This window comes from Talpa occidentalis, unplaced genomic scaffold, assembly GCF_014898055.3.
Source record: "Talpa occidentalis isolate TD23 unplaced genomic scaffold, MPIMG_talOcc4v2.1 talOcc4.12, whole genome shotgun sequence".
NCBI lineage: Eukaryota > Metazoa > Chordata > Mammalia > Eulipotyphla > Talpidae > Talpa > Talpa occidentalis.
Genome location: NW_023601212.1, coordinates 59,073,180 through 59,089,989, shown reverse-complemented (window position 1 = coordinate 59,089,989; position 16,810 = coordinate 59,073,180). Strand labels below are relative to the sequence as shown.

Sequence of the window (16,810 nt, the reverse complement as noted above, 5' to 3'; positions counted from 1 at the left end):
AATCTCGGTGCCCAGCTTGGATGGTTAACCATCTTGCCTGGCTGCCCCAGGCCTTGCCCCTTAGTGTAAACTGGCTGGCCTGCTGATGTCCAGGCTGGAGCATGTCGGGCCCCTTTCTGGAAAAGTACTACATATTGGTCACCATATAGAGTGGAGGGGACCAGGGAAATTCACATGAGCTCTGGAGACAAGAAGGGAAAAGAAATGGTGGTCCACATAGCCCTTCAGGCAAAAAGGAGAAAAGTGTTGTAGGTTTTGCAGGTTCCTGTGGCTCAGCTTGGAAATTGAAGGGCTTGTCCCCAGTTCCTGCAGAAAGGCCCCTCCCTCCCCCAAGCAAGAGCCCTGAGGCAGCCCCCAAAATTGGCCACCTGCTCTTTGGATTTCCAAGGAAGTGGGTCCCAACCTACAAACCCTCATTCTTTTCTCTCCTGCAGATCTAAGCCCCAGTTGCAATGGCCACGGGACCTTCTCCTCTGAAACCTGCAGCTGCAGCTGCGATCAGGGCTGGGAGGGCGCGGACTGTGAGCGGCCCGCCTGCCCGGGGGCATGCAGCGGGCACGGGCGCTGCGTGGATGGGCGCTGCCTGTGCGATGAGCCCTATGTGGGGCCAGACTGCGGCTTTCCGCCCTGCCCGGAGAATTGCAGCGGCCATGGCGTGTGTGTGCGCGGCGTCTGCCAGTGCTACCAGGACTTCACGTCGGAGGACTGCAGCGAGCAGCGCTGTCCAGGGGACTGCAGCGGTCACGGCTTCTGTGACACCGGCGAGTGTTACTGCGAGGAGGGCTTCACCGGCCCCGACTGCGCGCAGGGTGAGACCCACGGGACCTCGGCCTGCCTGATGCTCCCCCTTCCCTGCACGGGTGGCCCCCAAGCCACCACGGAACCGTCAGTTGCACTTTGTCCGTTGTAGGGAGCTGGACCTTAAGTCCACATCAGAATTCCCTGGAAGATTTGTTAAAACATAATTGTTGCCTTCCACCCCCAAAGTTTCTCATTCTGCTGGCCTGGGGTGGGACCCATTAATTTGCATTTCTAAACAAATTCTAAGGTGATGCTGAAGCTTGAAAGCCAGTGGTCTTTGTGATCTAATGGCTCTCTGGGGTGTGTGTGTGTGTGTGTGTGTGTGTGTGTGTGTGTGTGTGTGTGCGCACGCGCGCGCGCGCGCGTGGCGGGGGAGGGGGAAATGAGTACAATGTACACTTTGCATTTTCATCTCAGTTACAGTCCCCTTGAAATTCCCACCACCCATTCACCCATGTACCATCACCATAGTCCCTTGTGCTCTTCCCACCCCTGTTTTGATCCTACTCTGTAGAGGGTCAGTATTAATCCCTGCACAGATAACTTCTGGGGTGACTGTGTCCAGAATGGTGCCTTCTACAGGCTCTGTATCCTTCCCTCCCCCAGCCCACATCAGAGTGTTAAGGTACTCCATGAATAGCATTGGTTATGAGCCCCACCCCCTTTCCTCACCCTGCCCATGCCTGTTCCCTTTCTGCATGCAGTGGTTGCCCCCCAGGGCCTGCAGCTGCTCAAGAGCACGGAGGATTCTTTGCTGGTGAGCTGGGAGCCCTCCAGTGAGGTGGACCACTACCTCCTCAGCTACTACCCCTTGGGGAAGGAGCTCTCTGGGAAGCAGATCCAAGTACCCAAAGAGCAGCATAGCTACGAGATCCCCGCTTTGCTGCCCGGCACCAAGTACATTGTCACCTTGCTCAACGTGAAGAAAGAGGTTTCCAGCAGCCCACAGCATCTGCTTGCAACCACAGGTGAGGAAACAGCCAGAAGACCCCATTTGTCCCAGAAGGGGCCCTGTTTTTAATGTTTTCTTTGATTGCCCTGATTGGGGTTTGAAAAAAAACACAGCTACTACAATCCAGATAGAACTGTAGGAGAAAACAGCCTGATGAGGTGCTTTGGGAAAAGGAATACAGGCAGTACACTGTGTCCCTGTGGGGAGGGAGTGAAGAAAATCAGTTGCCAGAACTTTCTCTCCTGCCCTCTGATCTTCTGGTGACTTTCATTGGCTGAACCCAAGTAGAAGTCAGAGTGCAAAGGACCTGGCTAACTTGACCTATAGAGGTCATAATTCAGATACAGAGCAGGATAGGTCAAATATTTGAAGGACAAGCATTGCTTCTTATTCTTTAGAAAGTAATATTTTTCATGAAAGTTCTTAAAGCAGCTTAGATCTTCAAGGGGTTGAGTGATTCTACTTCATCCTGTCACTCAACATTTTATTGATCATCAACTATGTGCCAGGCACTGTTACAGATGCTGATAAAAATGAGTTGCCTCCATCTTTACCTGAACTCCTACAGAGAGATCCAGGGAAACCCAGATGGATGGGTCTTTTGCACACGATGTTTTTGCAGAAGCATCAGGTTGCTTGTCCTTTTTGGTGGAGGGAGAATGATGGTGACATTTGTTCTGAAAGTCTTAGCAACCTCTCTTGACTTCTTTCCTCAGGGACTTGTAAAGTTTGTAACTGTGAAGTTTGTCTTTCTGTCTAATCAGATTCAAGTTAAATCCATTCTATTTGTTCCTCAGGGGAGCCTCAGCCTGAGAGACAATTCTACAGTAATAATCTTGAACATTTTCATTAAGTCCCTAATTTTTCACTTGCCAGCCCCTTCTATCACCGTTGAATCACTCTCGTTTTTCATCCCTTGACCTGTTCCCTCCAGGAATTCCTGTGTTTGAAGAAAGAGCCTGGAGGCTGGCAAGTGGAAATCCGTGGGTGGGAGTAAACACTGCAAGAAAAGGCTCCACAAGATTCTTTTCCCTGACAGTGAATTAGAAACACTCAGAGCCCAGGGACCTTGAGATCACTGAGTTCACTGCTACATCCCTGACAAGTAGTCGGTCAGCCTGAGAGGGAACACCCTCAAGGTGGTGAAGGTGGGGCGTGGCTGAAAAAGGGGCCAAAGCTGAGAATCTGGGGTCTGTGTTCCCTGTTCCAAACTTCAGGTCAGGCAACATCCCTCGTATGTGGCCATTGATACTGTGCTCCAGAAGACCCAGGTCCACCCCCCTCCCCGGTCTACCTTTAGAACCACATCAGTGATCCGCTTCTCTGTATTAATCTTCATAGTGTCATTGCTTTTCGGAGCAGAGGGGTAAACATTGAACCATTTGCGATGCTCAAATGTGTGACAACTCTGGTACCTCACAGGACGGACAGGTTGGGCAGCTGAGGATACCAGGTACCTGGTGGAGGAGCTAAACTTTAGTAGCAGGTGCAGGACGCATACTCAGAAGGACCTTGTTAAAGTTCTCCTACTTCACAGTTTTGCCTAGGTTTAATTTTTATAGGAGAATTTGAGAAGTGAGGAACTATAATTAGGAAGTGGAAGAAGGAGCTGATTTATTATCAGTCAGTGTTCTGCTCCAGAAATTGTGAAGTGCATTTCCCAGACTTTACATGGAAGAGTTTGAGCTTCTCTGGGGCTGAGTCTGAGGACAGGGTCTGGGCAGCAAAAGGGTGAGCAGTATGACCCCTGGACAGAGTGGGTTGGAGGCCTGTCCTGAGAGGGTTGGTTCAGCACATGGCCCATGGCTTCTTGGATGGAAGGGCTGCGTGGTATCTGATGGAAGGGGACAAGGAGCAAGGCTTTCTGGGAAGAAAGTCTCTCCTCCGTGGACAATTTGAAACCAACACTTTAGTTGTCACTCCAGGATTGCTAAGATACCTGTTCAGGACTGAGTGTTGGGACTGAAGACTGCACGCAGTTGTCAAGAACAGGAACTGAACTGGTAGCTGACCTCTCCTCTTTATTACTTTCTCCTGCCCTCCCTGCCCCTGCCCTAGATCTTGCTGTTGTTGGCACTGCTTGGGTGACTGACAAAACCGAAAACTCCCTTGATGTAGAGTGGGAGAACCCCCCTTCCCAGGTGGACTACTACAAGTTGCGGTATGGCCCCCTGACAGGGCAGGAGGTGGCTGAGGTCACCGTGCCCAAGAGCAGTGACCCCAAAAGCCGATATGACATCACCGGTAAGAGCCAACACTGGGGATGCGGGACGTTTGCTGCACATGTGGAGACAGGGACAGTATGCACAGAGGGGCTGGCATCTGCACTGCCCGGGCTCATGCAGAGGGTCCTGGAGCCTTGGGAGTCCTGGAAACTCCTATCCCTTAGCCCACCCTGTAGGCCCTGGTCTCCTCTCCAATATCTCAGAGCTGACTCTGAATCTCAGAGCCCTTGTTAACAGTTTATTCTCCAGAATGTTCTCTCGTTATCCTTGAAGACCTTGTGTATGTCTCAGAATGGCACACAGACATTCCTTTGGGAAGAACTGTGTGTGAGTGAGAAACAGACAGAGAGAGACAGACAGATGTTGAGAAACTAGTTTCTTCTGCATTCTACAAGGAAGCAGTTGTGCTCAGAGACCTGGGTGGGAGAGCCCCTTATCCCAGATGATTGAGTGAGTGCTATTGAGAGCTGGAAATCAGACAGCTGCTAAAGAAGCGGGCCTGCAGAACCGGCTCACATTTGGTAATTCTTGAAGCAAATTTGATTTTTAGGACCCTAAAGGGTCATACACAGTTGTGAATACCCTGTTCAGTCCATGGCCTGGGAAGGGCCCGTGCAGGCGAGGGGCCCTGAGGCTTATTAGCTACGCAGTATGTCCCCTTTGGGGTCTGGCTCTTCTCTCCACTCCTGAGTCCTGTCTTAGAGTCTCAGGGTCTCTGGAGTGGAAAATAATGTGTGCCTCACACTTGCTGCTATGTGCTTGCCTTTTGCCACTGGATTCTGCATTTCTGTGTCTTGAGAAACAATTGCTACTACAGATAAATAGCAGCAGAAAAAGATAAAGGAAAAGGAAAAGAAAAAAATAGGTTAATTTGACAGTGAGAAGGAAAAAAACTACAGTGGGAAGAGGATTATTGGGAGCAGAAAAACATGGGCTGTAAATAAAATTGGGAAATAAGCGCTAGGGGCCTGACACAGGAGTGGGAACTCTCGGGGGCATCCTTTCATCCAGTGTGGCCCTTCTACTCTGATCCTTAAGCCCCTCAAACTGGTCCATGTGTCCTGCCCCTCTATCTGCATGAGGGAGATTAGTCTTCAGGTGAGAAGCGTTGCCCCTCAGCCCCCTCACAAGAGAAAGCCTGGGCAGAGCAGGGCGGTGCTGTTGACCAGGTGTCCAGTACCGTCCTGACACCCAGCATGGGCTGTGTTTCCAGGTCTGCAGCCTGGGACAGAGTATAAGATAACCGTGGTGCCTATGACAGGAGATCTGGAGGGCAAGCCGATTCTCCTGAATGGCCGGACAGGTAAGAACTGCCTGGGTGTGCTATGAACGCTTCTCGTATTTGCATTCTGATATTTCTCTAGGCAGACTCCTCTCTGGATAAAAACTCTGGGATTTTTATGTAGAGAAGATTCTCCTTGTGTTCCAACATCACCTGGTGGGGACAGAGGAAAGGAAGCAAGCATCTTCTATTTCAATTTTTTCTTGCCATTAAAAATCTCCTCCATGATCTTGGAGTAAAAAAAAAATAGGCCATTTCTGGCACCTTTCTACTTATTTTAATAGCTTCACTCGCTGGATTATTTTGAAAGCATATATTATCTCAGACATAGCTCCACGTTATCCACAGGCAGGTGATCTATATATTTGGTTTGCTGCTTTTTCTGTGTTTTTCCCTCTAAGAATTACATTCAGACACTCTGCTTTAAAATGTCAAAAGGTATTAAAGACTGTCACATGGTATATTTAGCATCTGTGGATTGAGAAAATATATAATGACAAGCTTAGCTATCCATCAGTAAGATTTGACAGTAAATCTGTAATTTATTAATCGAAACGGAATTTGAAATCATCGTAATTTTTAGTTTATAGATCATGCTGGAGACTTTATTGAGTTATGAGCCTCTTGCAGTAACAGTGTTCTCCTGCCAACCCAAATTGGGAACCAGTGATCTGGAACACAATGCCATTGGGTGGAGGATAATTTGTGGGGCCGACAAAGAAGGGATCTTTGAATTTTGAGATTTCCTTGAAAATTTTTTTTTTCAGTTTTCTCAGTTCAGTCCTGGCAGTTGCTGGTTGGGGTGGTGAGAGTATGGTGAGATGGTGCAAGAATTGAGCCCACTTTTTAGCTTTCTAACAGATTTCATATCTGGAATGTGAAAGAGTTATCATTGGGCAGTTGTCAAGGATGAAATAAAATTTATTTTACGAACTGTGGGATAGTGACTGTGCAGCCTGCCTATATGGTGAGTCTGGTGAAACATTTACTGAGTTGGAAAATGGAAAGTACTTCTTGGTTTCTGGTGGCTTTCTCATAAGGCTGTGAGTGAATTGAGGGCTTATGTGAGAGCATTATAATAACTCAGCACTTTTCATAAATTATTTGTTCGTTTTCATCATAATCTTAGACGGTAGATCCTATTATTATTTTTATGTCATACATTAAAAAGCGAAGGCCTAGAGAAGGTAAGCTAAGGATGCCCACCCAGGAAATGGCAGAGCTGGGATTTGAGCCTCTGATGTCCACTTCAGTGGCTGCAAAGCAAAAGTGCCTCCTACTTTTACTTTCCTGTCCATTATTTCCAGGGAGATTTTATGTTACTTAACCCCTAACTAAAGCAATTTCTGTGACTCCTCATTATCTTTGGGTAATCTATTTTTTAAAGATTTATTTATTTATTTATGCATATAAGAACTGGGGTACAGATCAGAGGTGTGGGGGTGAGAGGATTCACCAGAGAGAGTGGTGAACAGAACAGGCGGATTGACTGAAATGCGCTGTTGAGGGGAGCAGCGGGCTAGTCAGGAGAAGTCTGCTGCACCATGTGTGTATCTCACTGGCCGGGGATTGAACTTATGCTGCAGTGGCTGCGGATAGCTTCATAGGTTGCGTCTTAATCCCTTGTGCCACCAGGGAGGCCGTCTTTGGATAATTTAGCACTCTTCTGCTTGACCTCAGTGGGCTCATCAGACCTGGGCCATTGTTCTCACTTCTTCCAGGTAGGAAGCTTTCTAGCCACCAGACTTTCCTTGGGGTTTCCTAATGCAGAAGGCTTATTATCTCTACCACGTGGGTTTGTTGATGTTGTTATCCCCGCTTAGAAAAACTTCCACTGTTGGGGCCTCCCCTGGTGGCGCAGTGGTTGAGAGCTGGGCTGCGAAGCTGCCCGCAGCCTCTGCAGTGCTGGTTCGATCCCCGGCCACCAGCGAGGGTCCCACATGGCGCGACAGACCTTTCCTGCCGCCCGCTGCTCCCCTCAGCAGTGTATTTCGTCGGTCTGCCTGCTCTGCTCTCCGCTCTGGTGAATTCTCTCACCCTCCCACGCTTCTGACGGTACCCTATGGCTGTATAAATAAATAAATCTTTAAAAAAAAGAAAGAAAGAAAAACTTCCACTATTATCTCAAGCTACCAATTAATTAAATTTAACAAATGTTAATTGAGGAGTGCAATGGAGCTCTAGAAACAGGTTCCCCTTAGATGCTTCCAAAGATGTTAAGTCTCAGAGCCTGCCCTTCAGGGGCTCCCAGCAATTATAAAACTTGTCCTTCCAGGCTATCGGTAGCCTTGGCCTCTGCACCAACATCTTGGATCACATTAAATGGCAACCAGCCTTGCTTCTGAGGTCCTAGAGCATTTAATCACATATGGCCTTCAATTGCTAGTTAACCTTTCAAATCTATTAACTCAACGAAATGTGAGCACTCAAGAAGTGTTTTTATTGTCAGTTATATTCTAAAATCAAGATGGGATATTTTATTGGATTGCAAACAAATTTGTTTCACCAACATAAAAAAAAAGACAATAATTTCTAAGGTCAGGAAACACTCCAGACCTGGCTAGACTATTAAATTGAGGGAGGGTGGGGGGCAAAAACCTCTCTTTTTTTCCCCCCCGCAATGTTTTACATTCCAAGAAATGGAAAAAAGACACTGGGCTGTAAGAACAGCATAAGCGTGTGCAGGGAGGAAATGATACAGTTCAGGTATTTTCCATTTAAAAAGTCTCTCAGTGGAACTAATGACGCAAAAGGGAAAGAGTTGAATGTAACTCTTTTCCCTGCTCACACACCCTGAGTGCACTGAAGCGCCTTTCAGAAAGGCCACGTTGTTGAAGCAGGTCAGCTTCAAAAGCAGCAAGCTAAGTCAAGCCAGTGTTTTCAGGGCAAATGTCCCTGGTTTTCTCTGTCAGACCCTCGATGCCACCTCCCCAGGAGGGACAAGCAGGACTGGCCACTAACAAGAGGTCATATCATCCCTTTGTCCTCAGATTCTCCATCTGTAAAATTAAGGTTTGGTCTCAGTGAATATGAAGTCCCTTCTCTCTCCCTTTTTTTTAATGATTCCTTTAATAACTTCTGTGATCCATGCCCTTCCATGGTGAGTCTGAAACAAAGAATGACTCGCTTGGTTATGGTTTCACAAGATCTCATGTCCAGCGGAGCAGAGGGCCTGGCATAGGTACTTATTCACAATTTTCTTACAACTTTCCCCCTCTTCCTGGAAAAGCTAAGGTGTGGTTAGGAAATAGCAGTTTTGCTAAGGTCAAGAAACATTCTCTTTTCATTTACTACTGCTTTCCAAACACAATACTCCGTGTAAAGTGACCAGCCCCTTCCCAGACGCCTTCACATTTCAAGATGACAGTCTGTGAACACTCAGCTCCTGTCTCACACAGCTGCCCCACACATGTGATAATGGCCTCTTCTACTCAAGTAGCCACTGTGTTCTGGTACTGTGGGACTTCATCACCATCATCTTTGGCCTCACCATAGCATTGCAAACGCTGTTACTCCTGTTTTATAGATGAGAAAATTAAAGCCTTCTGGGCCCAGAAGATTCAGAGTAAACTAGTGAGTGGCATTTCGACTTAGTATTGTGTGAGACCAAACCTTAGCTTTTCCAGAAAGAGGGATGGCACTTTCTGAGTACAATGTCCTCTTCAGATGGTGCCTTTTGAAAAATTTTGTTGCTACAATGAAAAGCAGCAGAGGAGGCCTAAGGAAGTTAGGCCATGAAATCATCACTACTGTAGTCCAAAGACACCTCTTTCTTGAACTTGCCTTCACACCCAGTGATATAAGCCTGTCTCCATCTCTGCCCCCAAACCCACATGCTCACACATTTAGATCCTGGTGGTGCAATTTTCCAACAGGGTGATTCTCAAGTGGCTAATGTGAATGGAGCAAGCTCTTCCTGAGGCCTGTGGCCATGGGTTGGAGTGTGGACACGTGCTGCTGGGTGTTTTAGTACAGGCCCAGGACTGCTAGGCTCCACCAGCCCCTGTGGTGATCCTTGATATACAGTGGAATAATGCTCTGTATGTACCTGGAGCTGTTAATGACCTTCTTCTGTACCCCACATTTGGTAAATTTGATCTTTTTGAGGTGGGGTTCACTTTCATCCTTGCTAGCATGTGCACTCAAAGCTGAGTCCCACCTACCAAGCCTTACAAGTCTTATGTTAAATCTCTCTGCCTTTGGATGACCCTGAAAAATATCCGCCAGGGCTGCTAGTGTCCATCGGGTGGGAAGTTGCAGCCTGAGGAAGAAGTTGCGACCTCCCAGTTGAGTCCGCTGCTGTGACTCATCCTTAAGCTGACCAGCTGCTGTGCAGCTTCTGCAAGGCCTGTTCTTTGGAAAAATTGCCTCATGATCCCACAGCTCTTTTGGCAGAGGAGGAGGCTTGGGTCCTGCTAAACTGGCTTTTTCCAGCAGTGTGGCTTTTGTGGGGTGAGAGGGGAGCCCATTGTTGAGCCTTCCTCCTGCTTTGGGGTCTCAGCGCTGGTTCCCATCTTGAGGTTTTAGCATGGAGAACAGCAGCTCCTTGAGGAGCCCCCTCTGCCTGAAGTTGTTGTGGTGCGAGGATTAGAGAAAGAAGGCAGTATCCTCAATTCCAAACTGGCCCACCTGAAGGCTTTATGAGCTTGGAGACATCATACCTCCTCTCTGGGCTAGGGATCCTGGCATGGTATGGCTTTATTTTTCTTTCCTAACTTTCTACTCTTCGTAACCAACATGCCTCTTCCCATTCTTTCAGTGCTCTGGGGATATTGGGGGGAAAAGAACCTCAGGGTTGGCTACTCATCCTTCATCCACCTATGTGGAAGCCATGGATATTGAGAGGATGTGTTGGATCTTGAGAGGCAACTTTGACCCTGCAAAGCCATAGGCTTCTGCTGTAGGTCTTGGTGGCTACAGTGGCAAGCACTGAGCTGGGGCCACGAGACATAGTGTGAGCCGTTTCTGGGACCCTGGATTCTACAAATGTGGGTTGCTTTGAAGAGGGTGAGGCTCGGGGACATCGAGTAGAACTGTCAGGAGTGTTCTTCCCTATCTTCATCTTCTCTATCCTCATGTTTTCATTCTGAATGTCCCCTTCCCATTTCAGTGCCGATATCCACAGACGGAGGTACCAACTTTGGAGGCTCTTTTTATTCCCTCCCTGTCATGTGCAGATCATGCTTTGCACAAAAAGGGACAATATGGGGAGGGGGGTTCTGGTTCTTGTGTATACTTTCTCCTAAGCATCATCCTAGAGTCTGCTCCAACCTCCATAGGCCCAGGACAGGTACTATGGGTGCCTGCTCCAGCTATACAGCCTCTCATCCAAAGGCCCAATCTCCCAGTGAGGTGTGCCCGGTCCCTATCTCTTAAAGACCATAGTTTGGGGTTACTGCCTTTTTCTAGGTGTCATCCAAGCTCCAATCTGCTGAATTTCAGATGCAGGATCCTTTCAGACAACACTTTATTTTGTTGGCAATTTATAGTGATAATAAAATAATAGTAATTTTCATAAAGGCCAATAACAGTTTTGCTTAGGTTGTAGTAGAGCAAAGTGAAAATGTGTAGCTTCCAATAGATAGGATTGGGTTAAAATTTTGGCTCTTCCACTCAAAATATCCAAAGGCAAACTCTTGGTCCCATTCTCTCCCCACTACACCTCAGATCTCTCCATCTCTGTAAGTGGTCATCCCATTTTGCAAATTGCACAGGCCTGAAACCAATTTATTGCATCCCAGGTCAAATCCACCTGCAGATTCTACAGCTTTACCTTTGAAATATCCATAGTCCACTTTCGTTATGACTTTTATCACTTCCACAGTTGTCCATATTCCTGTCATCTTGCACAAATACTGTTGTAGCAGTTTCCCAGGTGACCGGCACTATTGACCTGCCACAGTCTGTCCTCGTTCAGCAGCTAGATTTCCTTTCATGACAAGTCAGATCCTCCTGTGCAGAACTCCAGAAGCTTCTCATTTCCATCATTGCAAAAGCCAGTCATTAAATAGCCTTAAGGTCCACAGTATCTCGGTCTCCTCACTTCACTTCCAGCAGCCACTTGCCCAACTCACTTCCTCCACCCAGATGTGTGGCCTCCTGCTGTCCCTGCATGCATGGAGGAGAGCCTTTGACTGTGCTGCTCCCTCTGCTTGGAACGAGGGCCCCCCAGATTGCATGGGGCCACTGCCTCACAACCTTCAGGTCTTTGTTCAAATGTTACTCTCTCAGACAGATCTTTCCTGGCCTTCCTGACTAAAATCACAAATATCTTTTCACCCTTTTCTAACCCTTTATCTGGTCTTATTGTCTTCTTAATACTATCACTACTTGTTTATTTCTTTTTCTCCCCCAGGAGAATGTAAGCCATAGTGCATTATTTATTCTGTTCATTGCTTAGATTTGCTTTCTAGCATTGCTGTAACTATCAAAAACTGGGTCGCTTAAAAGAACAGAATTTTTTGGTCTCATTGTGGTGGGGGCTGGGCATCTAAAATCAAGAGGTAAGCAGCACCATGCTGTCTCTGATAGCTTGAAGGGTGACCCCTCCCTGCCTTTTCCAACTTCTGGTGTTTGTTGGGAATGTAGCTCTCCAGGTACATGGCCATCTTCTCCACTCTCTTCATTTTACCTGCCTTCTCTGCATGTGCAAAGTGAAGGTCCAATATGGAGATTCCTCACAAAATTCCTCCTTTTTTATAAGTACACTAGTCATTGTGGATTAAAACCCTTCCCTATATCCCTACCCTCATTTCAGCTTCCTTATCTCTAGAAAGACTCTTTATAAATAAGATGACATTCTGACCATTCTGGGTGCCCATAACAGCACTCAGCTGGTGCTCACTGGGTCAGAGATAAGGGCTAGCAAGAATCCTGAAGAGTTCTGCCATCCTAGCAGCCTGTGCAGTAGGCAGGGTCAGAGGGTAGCCATCACTATTATGTCACACATGTCCCAGCAGAAAGAAACAAAGGGAAATGTTTGCATCCAGCCTCCTCTTAGCAGACACTAGAATTCTCTCAGTCACAAACCACGTAGGCCTTCCCTGCCACAGCACAGCCTGATCTATCATACACCTAGAGTAGCAACTAAAAGAAAAGATGACATTCTGAGGGACTGATGGTTGGCACTTTGACATATCTTTTTTGGGGAGATAATGGTTTGCATCATAGTGCTGAATCTCCAGCTCTAATTGGTATTCAGTGAATGTTTGTGAAATGAATCAGTGATTAGAGTTTACTGGCTGGGTCACCTTGGGTGCATTATCTAATTTCTTTGGCCCTGGTATGTGATTAGTGATCTAACAATGTAACCATGATTGTTTTTCTGAAATAGTACATGGAAAATCTGTTAAATGCTTTGAGTCATTACTATATATAAAATATATATTACATATATATAATACACACACATATATAAGATGTTATAATGTCTGAAAAGCACCTAACATTTAGTATGTGCTCACTGAACAGCAGCTGATTTATTAAATAAAACATATGCTGCCTCTACTTTTATCTAAAAGATAAGTAATAACAAGTATTGGAGAAAATGTGGAGAAGTAAGAACCCTTTTACACCATTCGTGGGAATGTAAATTGGTCCAGTCATAAAAAAACAGTATGGAGATTCTTCATAAAATTAAAACTAGAAATTCTATATGATCAAGTTACCTCACTTCTGGCTATTTACCCTTCAATAGAGCAAAGACATCAATTCAAAAAGACATAAGCATTCTCAGGTTCAATGCAACAATATTCACAATAAGTTGTGAATAAGAGTTGGCAGCAATCTAAGTGCCTGTTGATACCTGATTGGATAAAAAAAGATGTGGTATATATACACACAAAGGAATACTAGTCAGCTATAAAAAAGGTGAAATTCATCCATTTGCAACAACATGAATGGACCTAGATGCTTAGTAAAATAAGCAGATGGAGAAAGAAAAATGCCATATGATTTCATTCACTCATGTACATAAAGAAACCAAAAAAATGTACAAAATAAAACAAAACTAATCTTTTAGACTATAAAAAGTATATATACAGCCTCTGGTGATGGAACCTATTTCATTTCTTTGCACACAAATGAAACCTTGCCATACTTCTCAAGAAAAGTGCATTGCACTTGATGTTAAACTATGCATCTTTGTGAATTTGTAACTTCTCTGGAGAACCCATGGCCAGAAGAACAGAGCAGCATAATGAGGAAGGAAAAAGACTTGCTTTTCTGATAGTAAGAAGTTTTTTTGCGTAAGGAGGCTCTTGTAGAGTGCCTCAGCTTTGTTCATACAGCATCTTCATCAGTGACCATCATGGACCCACTTTATGTAAGGGAGAACAAGCTGGGAGGGACAGTAGGTATGTTGGAAGAAGACTAAACTATACATGGATGCTATGAAATAACACACAGAAAGAATAACGGTCGGGTCTGGGGAATGTATTATATATGCAAAAACTTGTAACTTAATGTGGAATTTTTTTTTTAAAGATTTATTTATTTATTTATACAAGCACTGGGTACAGTCAGAAGCGTGGGAGGGTGAGAGAATTCACCAAAGCCAGAGCGGGGAACAGAAAAGGCAGACTGACAAAATACACTGCTGAGGGGAGCAGCAGGCGTGGCAGGAGAGGTCTGCGTGCCATGTGGGACTCTCGCCGACCGGCTGGCTGGGGTTCAAATCGGCGCTGCAGAGGCTGCAGGCAGCTTTGCAGCCCAGAGCTCAACTGCTGTGCCACTGGGGAGGCCCAGGAGGGTTTTTTTTTTTTTTTAAAGATTTATTTATTTGTTCATACAAGAACTGGGGTATAGGCCAGAGATATGGGGCGTGAGAGGATTCACCAGAGATAGAGTGGGGAACAGAACAGGCAGACTGACGGAAGTACACTGCTGAGGGGAGCAGCAGGTGAGACAGGAGAGGTCTGCTGCGCCATGTGGGTTGCTCCCTGGCTGGCAAGGGATCGAACTCATGCTGCAGAGGCTGCGGATCACTTCATAGTACAGTGCTTAACCCCCTGTACCACCAGGGAGGCCCACTTAATGTGGAGGTTTTCAACTTTTGATGCACATCAGAATCACCTGTGATATTTTGCTTATTTGCTTTTAAATAGAGTTGTCACAGCTTGTCTGAGACCCTCTCAAGTAGATTCTGGTGTGGTTCTTAGTAGTGCCCCATGCTGACAAATATTGAGAACCCCTGGGCTAGCAGGGATGTGTATGAAAAAACTTAGGGATATTTTTAGGCTGTGAGCAGAGGATACATTATTGGGGAGCTCAGTATGGAGGACAAGGAGTACATGTTGTTCTGTATCCATCCTTCTAGAATTTAAACTGTGTGGGCAAGGATTTCTGACTGTTTTGTTACCTGATGATTCCTGAGTGGGATTATATGCCCTGGCATGGAATGGACACTCAATGAATTGTTGAATGACTGTTGGGAATTTTTTTCTGAAAAAGGGAAAAAGGAGTTGTCTCAATGTAAGTGCCAGATCTTGAGACTATAAATTGGAAGTTTATGATATGTTTATAATATACTGCGACATATAGGTTTATAACTTGGAGAGGTGAAACTGTTTTGATTAAAGGAGAGTGAGGAAGGAGAATAATAACTACTCTTGATACTTGCCTGGAAGGGGAATTAGATTTATTTATTCTACTTGCCTACGGAAGGGATACCAATGTGGAGGAGTTACACTTCAATTTTCTACACTTGGAAGAATTTTCTATAATGTGTTCAGTTGTCTCAGAGTAGAAGGGATTGTTTTGTCCATCAGGGAGGCCAGCTGTCCATCTGTCATAAAGACCCTCTTGCACAGTGTAGGCTAAGTAACTAGGTCAACCAGAGGAGCTAGATCTAGAAGCATCTGTGATGTTGACCAGCTAAATGGATTTTCTAATTTTTCTTTCTTGTATATTTTCATGAAGAAATTGATAGTCCCACTAATGTGATGACTGATCGAGTGACAGAAGACACGGCAGTGGTCTCCTGGGATCCAGTCCATTCAGCCATAGATAAGTATGTGGTGCGGTACACTGCCCCTGATGGGGAGACCAAGGATACAGCAGTGCACAAGGACCAGAGCAGCACCGTCCTGACAGGGCTACATCCAGGAGAGGCCTACAAAGTCTATGTGTGGGCGGAGAGAGGCAACCAGGAGAGCAAGAAGGCCAACACCAAGGCCCTGACAGGTAACCGAAGAACAGGAACGCAAACAGGTTTCCTATGGTGGGGAGGAGGTTGCTTTGTGAACCAGGAATCCATTGCCCACCTTCCCTCAGCTTTTTTGTTTGCAAGAGTGGGAGATGCAGTTGCAAAGGCAATTTAAAATTTTAGAATTATGTATTTGTTCCTTTTTAACCTCAAACAAAAGAGAGCTCTTTTATTCGATATAGAGGGTCATAGTTATTTGGGCTGGAATTCTGTTTGCAACTTCCTCAGAGTAGAGTAACACTTTCTAATTTTCATTTTTTGGATGTGAAAGCTCAAAACATTTGGCTGACAGTGAGTTTGAATGCTTATCTCAGTTTGCAGCGACTGTACAGGCACTTTGCATGTAATCTGGAGTTCTCTCTCAGACCTTGGAAATGGCTTGCATCCTGAGTCAACATTTGCCAAATGCACCAATTCTGCCTTTAAGCTCTCAGAAACTGTAAAGGGCCCCATACTTCATTCAGCTGTTCCTCTCAACTCCAGCCCATGTCCTGACATACATGGGCTCACATCTCTCACATACTTTCTGCTTAAACCCACCTCTGAGGCTGTCCCTGAATTCAGGGAGTCTGGTCCTGAAGCCACTCAAGGTGACACTTGACAGAAAATCATAGAAAGGATTTGCTTATGGGTTGTGCTCGACAGTCACTTAGTGTAGAGGCTCCTGGAGAAGTACATAATTAACTTGGAGTGTGGTTTTGGAAGCTTGACTGTGCAAGTTTTAATCCCAGTTCTGCCACCCATGGGCTGAATGGCTTTGGGTGAGTAACTTCACTTCTGTCCCTCAGATTCTTATCTGTAAAATGGGGCATGTGAGTGTTATGTGAGTTAATAAGTGCCTGACGCATAGTGAGTGCAACATAAGTAAAAACATCTATTTCTTAGACAGTGTCTTAGTCTGCTCAGGCAACATACCATAGACAGACTGGCTAAAACAGCTGAAATTTAATTCTCACAATCTGGAGACTAGAGAGTCCCGAGATCTGGGTGCTGGTTGATGTGATTCCTGGAGAGAAACTTCCTGGTTCTTCCTGGTTTGCAGATGGCTGCCTTCCTCATACAGACATGGCAGAGAGAGTAAACTCTGGGCACTTAAGACATGGGGGACCCACCCTGCAGACCTCACCTAAACCTAATTACATCCCAATAGTCCCACCTCCAAATGCCCTCAAACTGAGGGTGAGGGCTTCAGCACATGAATTTGGTTGGGGGACACATTTAGTGCATAACAAATGTTCATTACAAATTGGCCCTTGAAGCACTTTATGGTACACACCCTCTTTGGTCCCATGGGGCCTAATCTCTTCCATGGCAAAGAGAAGAAGTTGGCATTAAGAATGGTGAGA

At 45.9% G+C, this 16,810-nt stretch overlaps 1 protein-coding gene across 1 annotated transcript in view; it reads left to right on the top strand.

Moving 5' to 3' along the window:
- TNN (tenascin N) overlaps positions 1–16,810 on the top strand; it is a 54,952-nt gene that overhangs the window by 7,578 nt on the left and 30,564 nt on the right. The window contains exons 3-7 of the mRNA XM_037506429.1: positions 435–809; positions 1,506–1,769; positions 3,812–3,997; positions 5,192–5,281; positions 15,179–15,442. Coding sequence (XP_037362326.1) covers positions 435–809; positions 1,506–1,769; positions 3,812–3,997; positions 5,192–5,281; positions 15,179–15,442 — 1,179 coding nt within the window. The remainder of the gene's footprint in view (positions 1–434; positions 810–1,505; positions 1,770–3,811; positions 3,998–5,191; positions 5,282–15,178; positions 15,443–16,810) is intronic.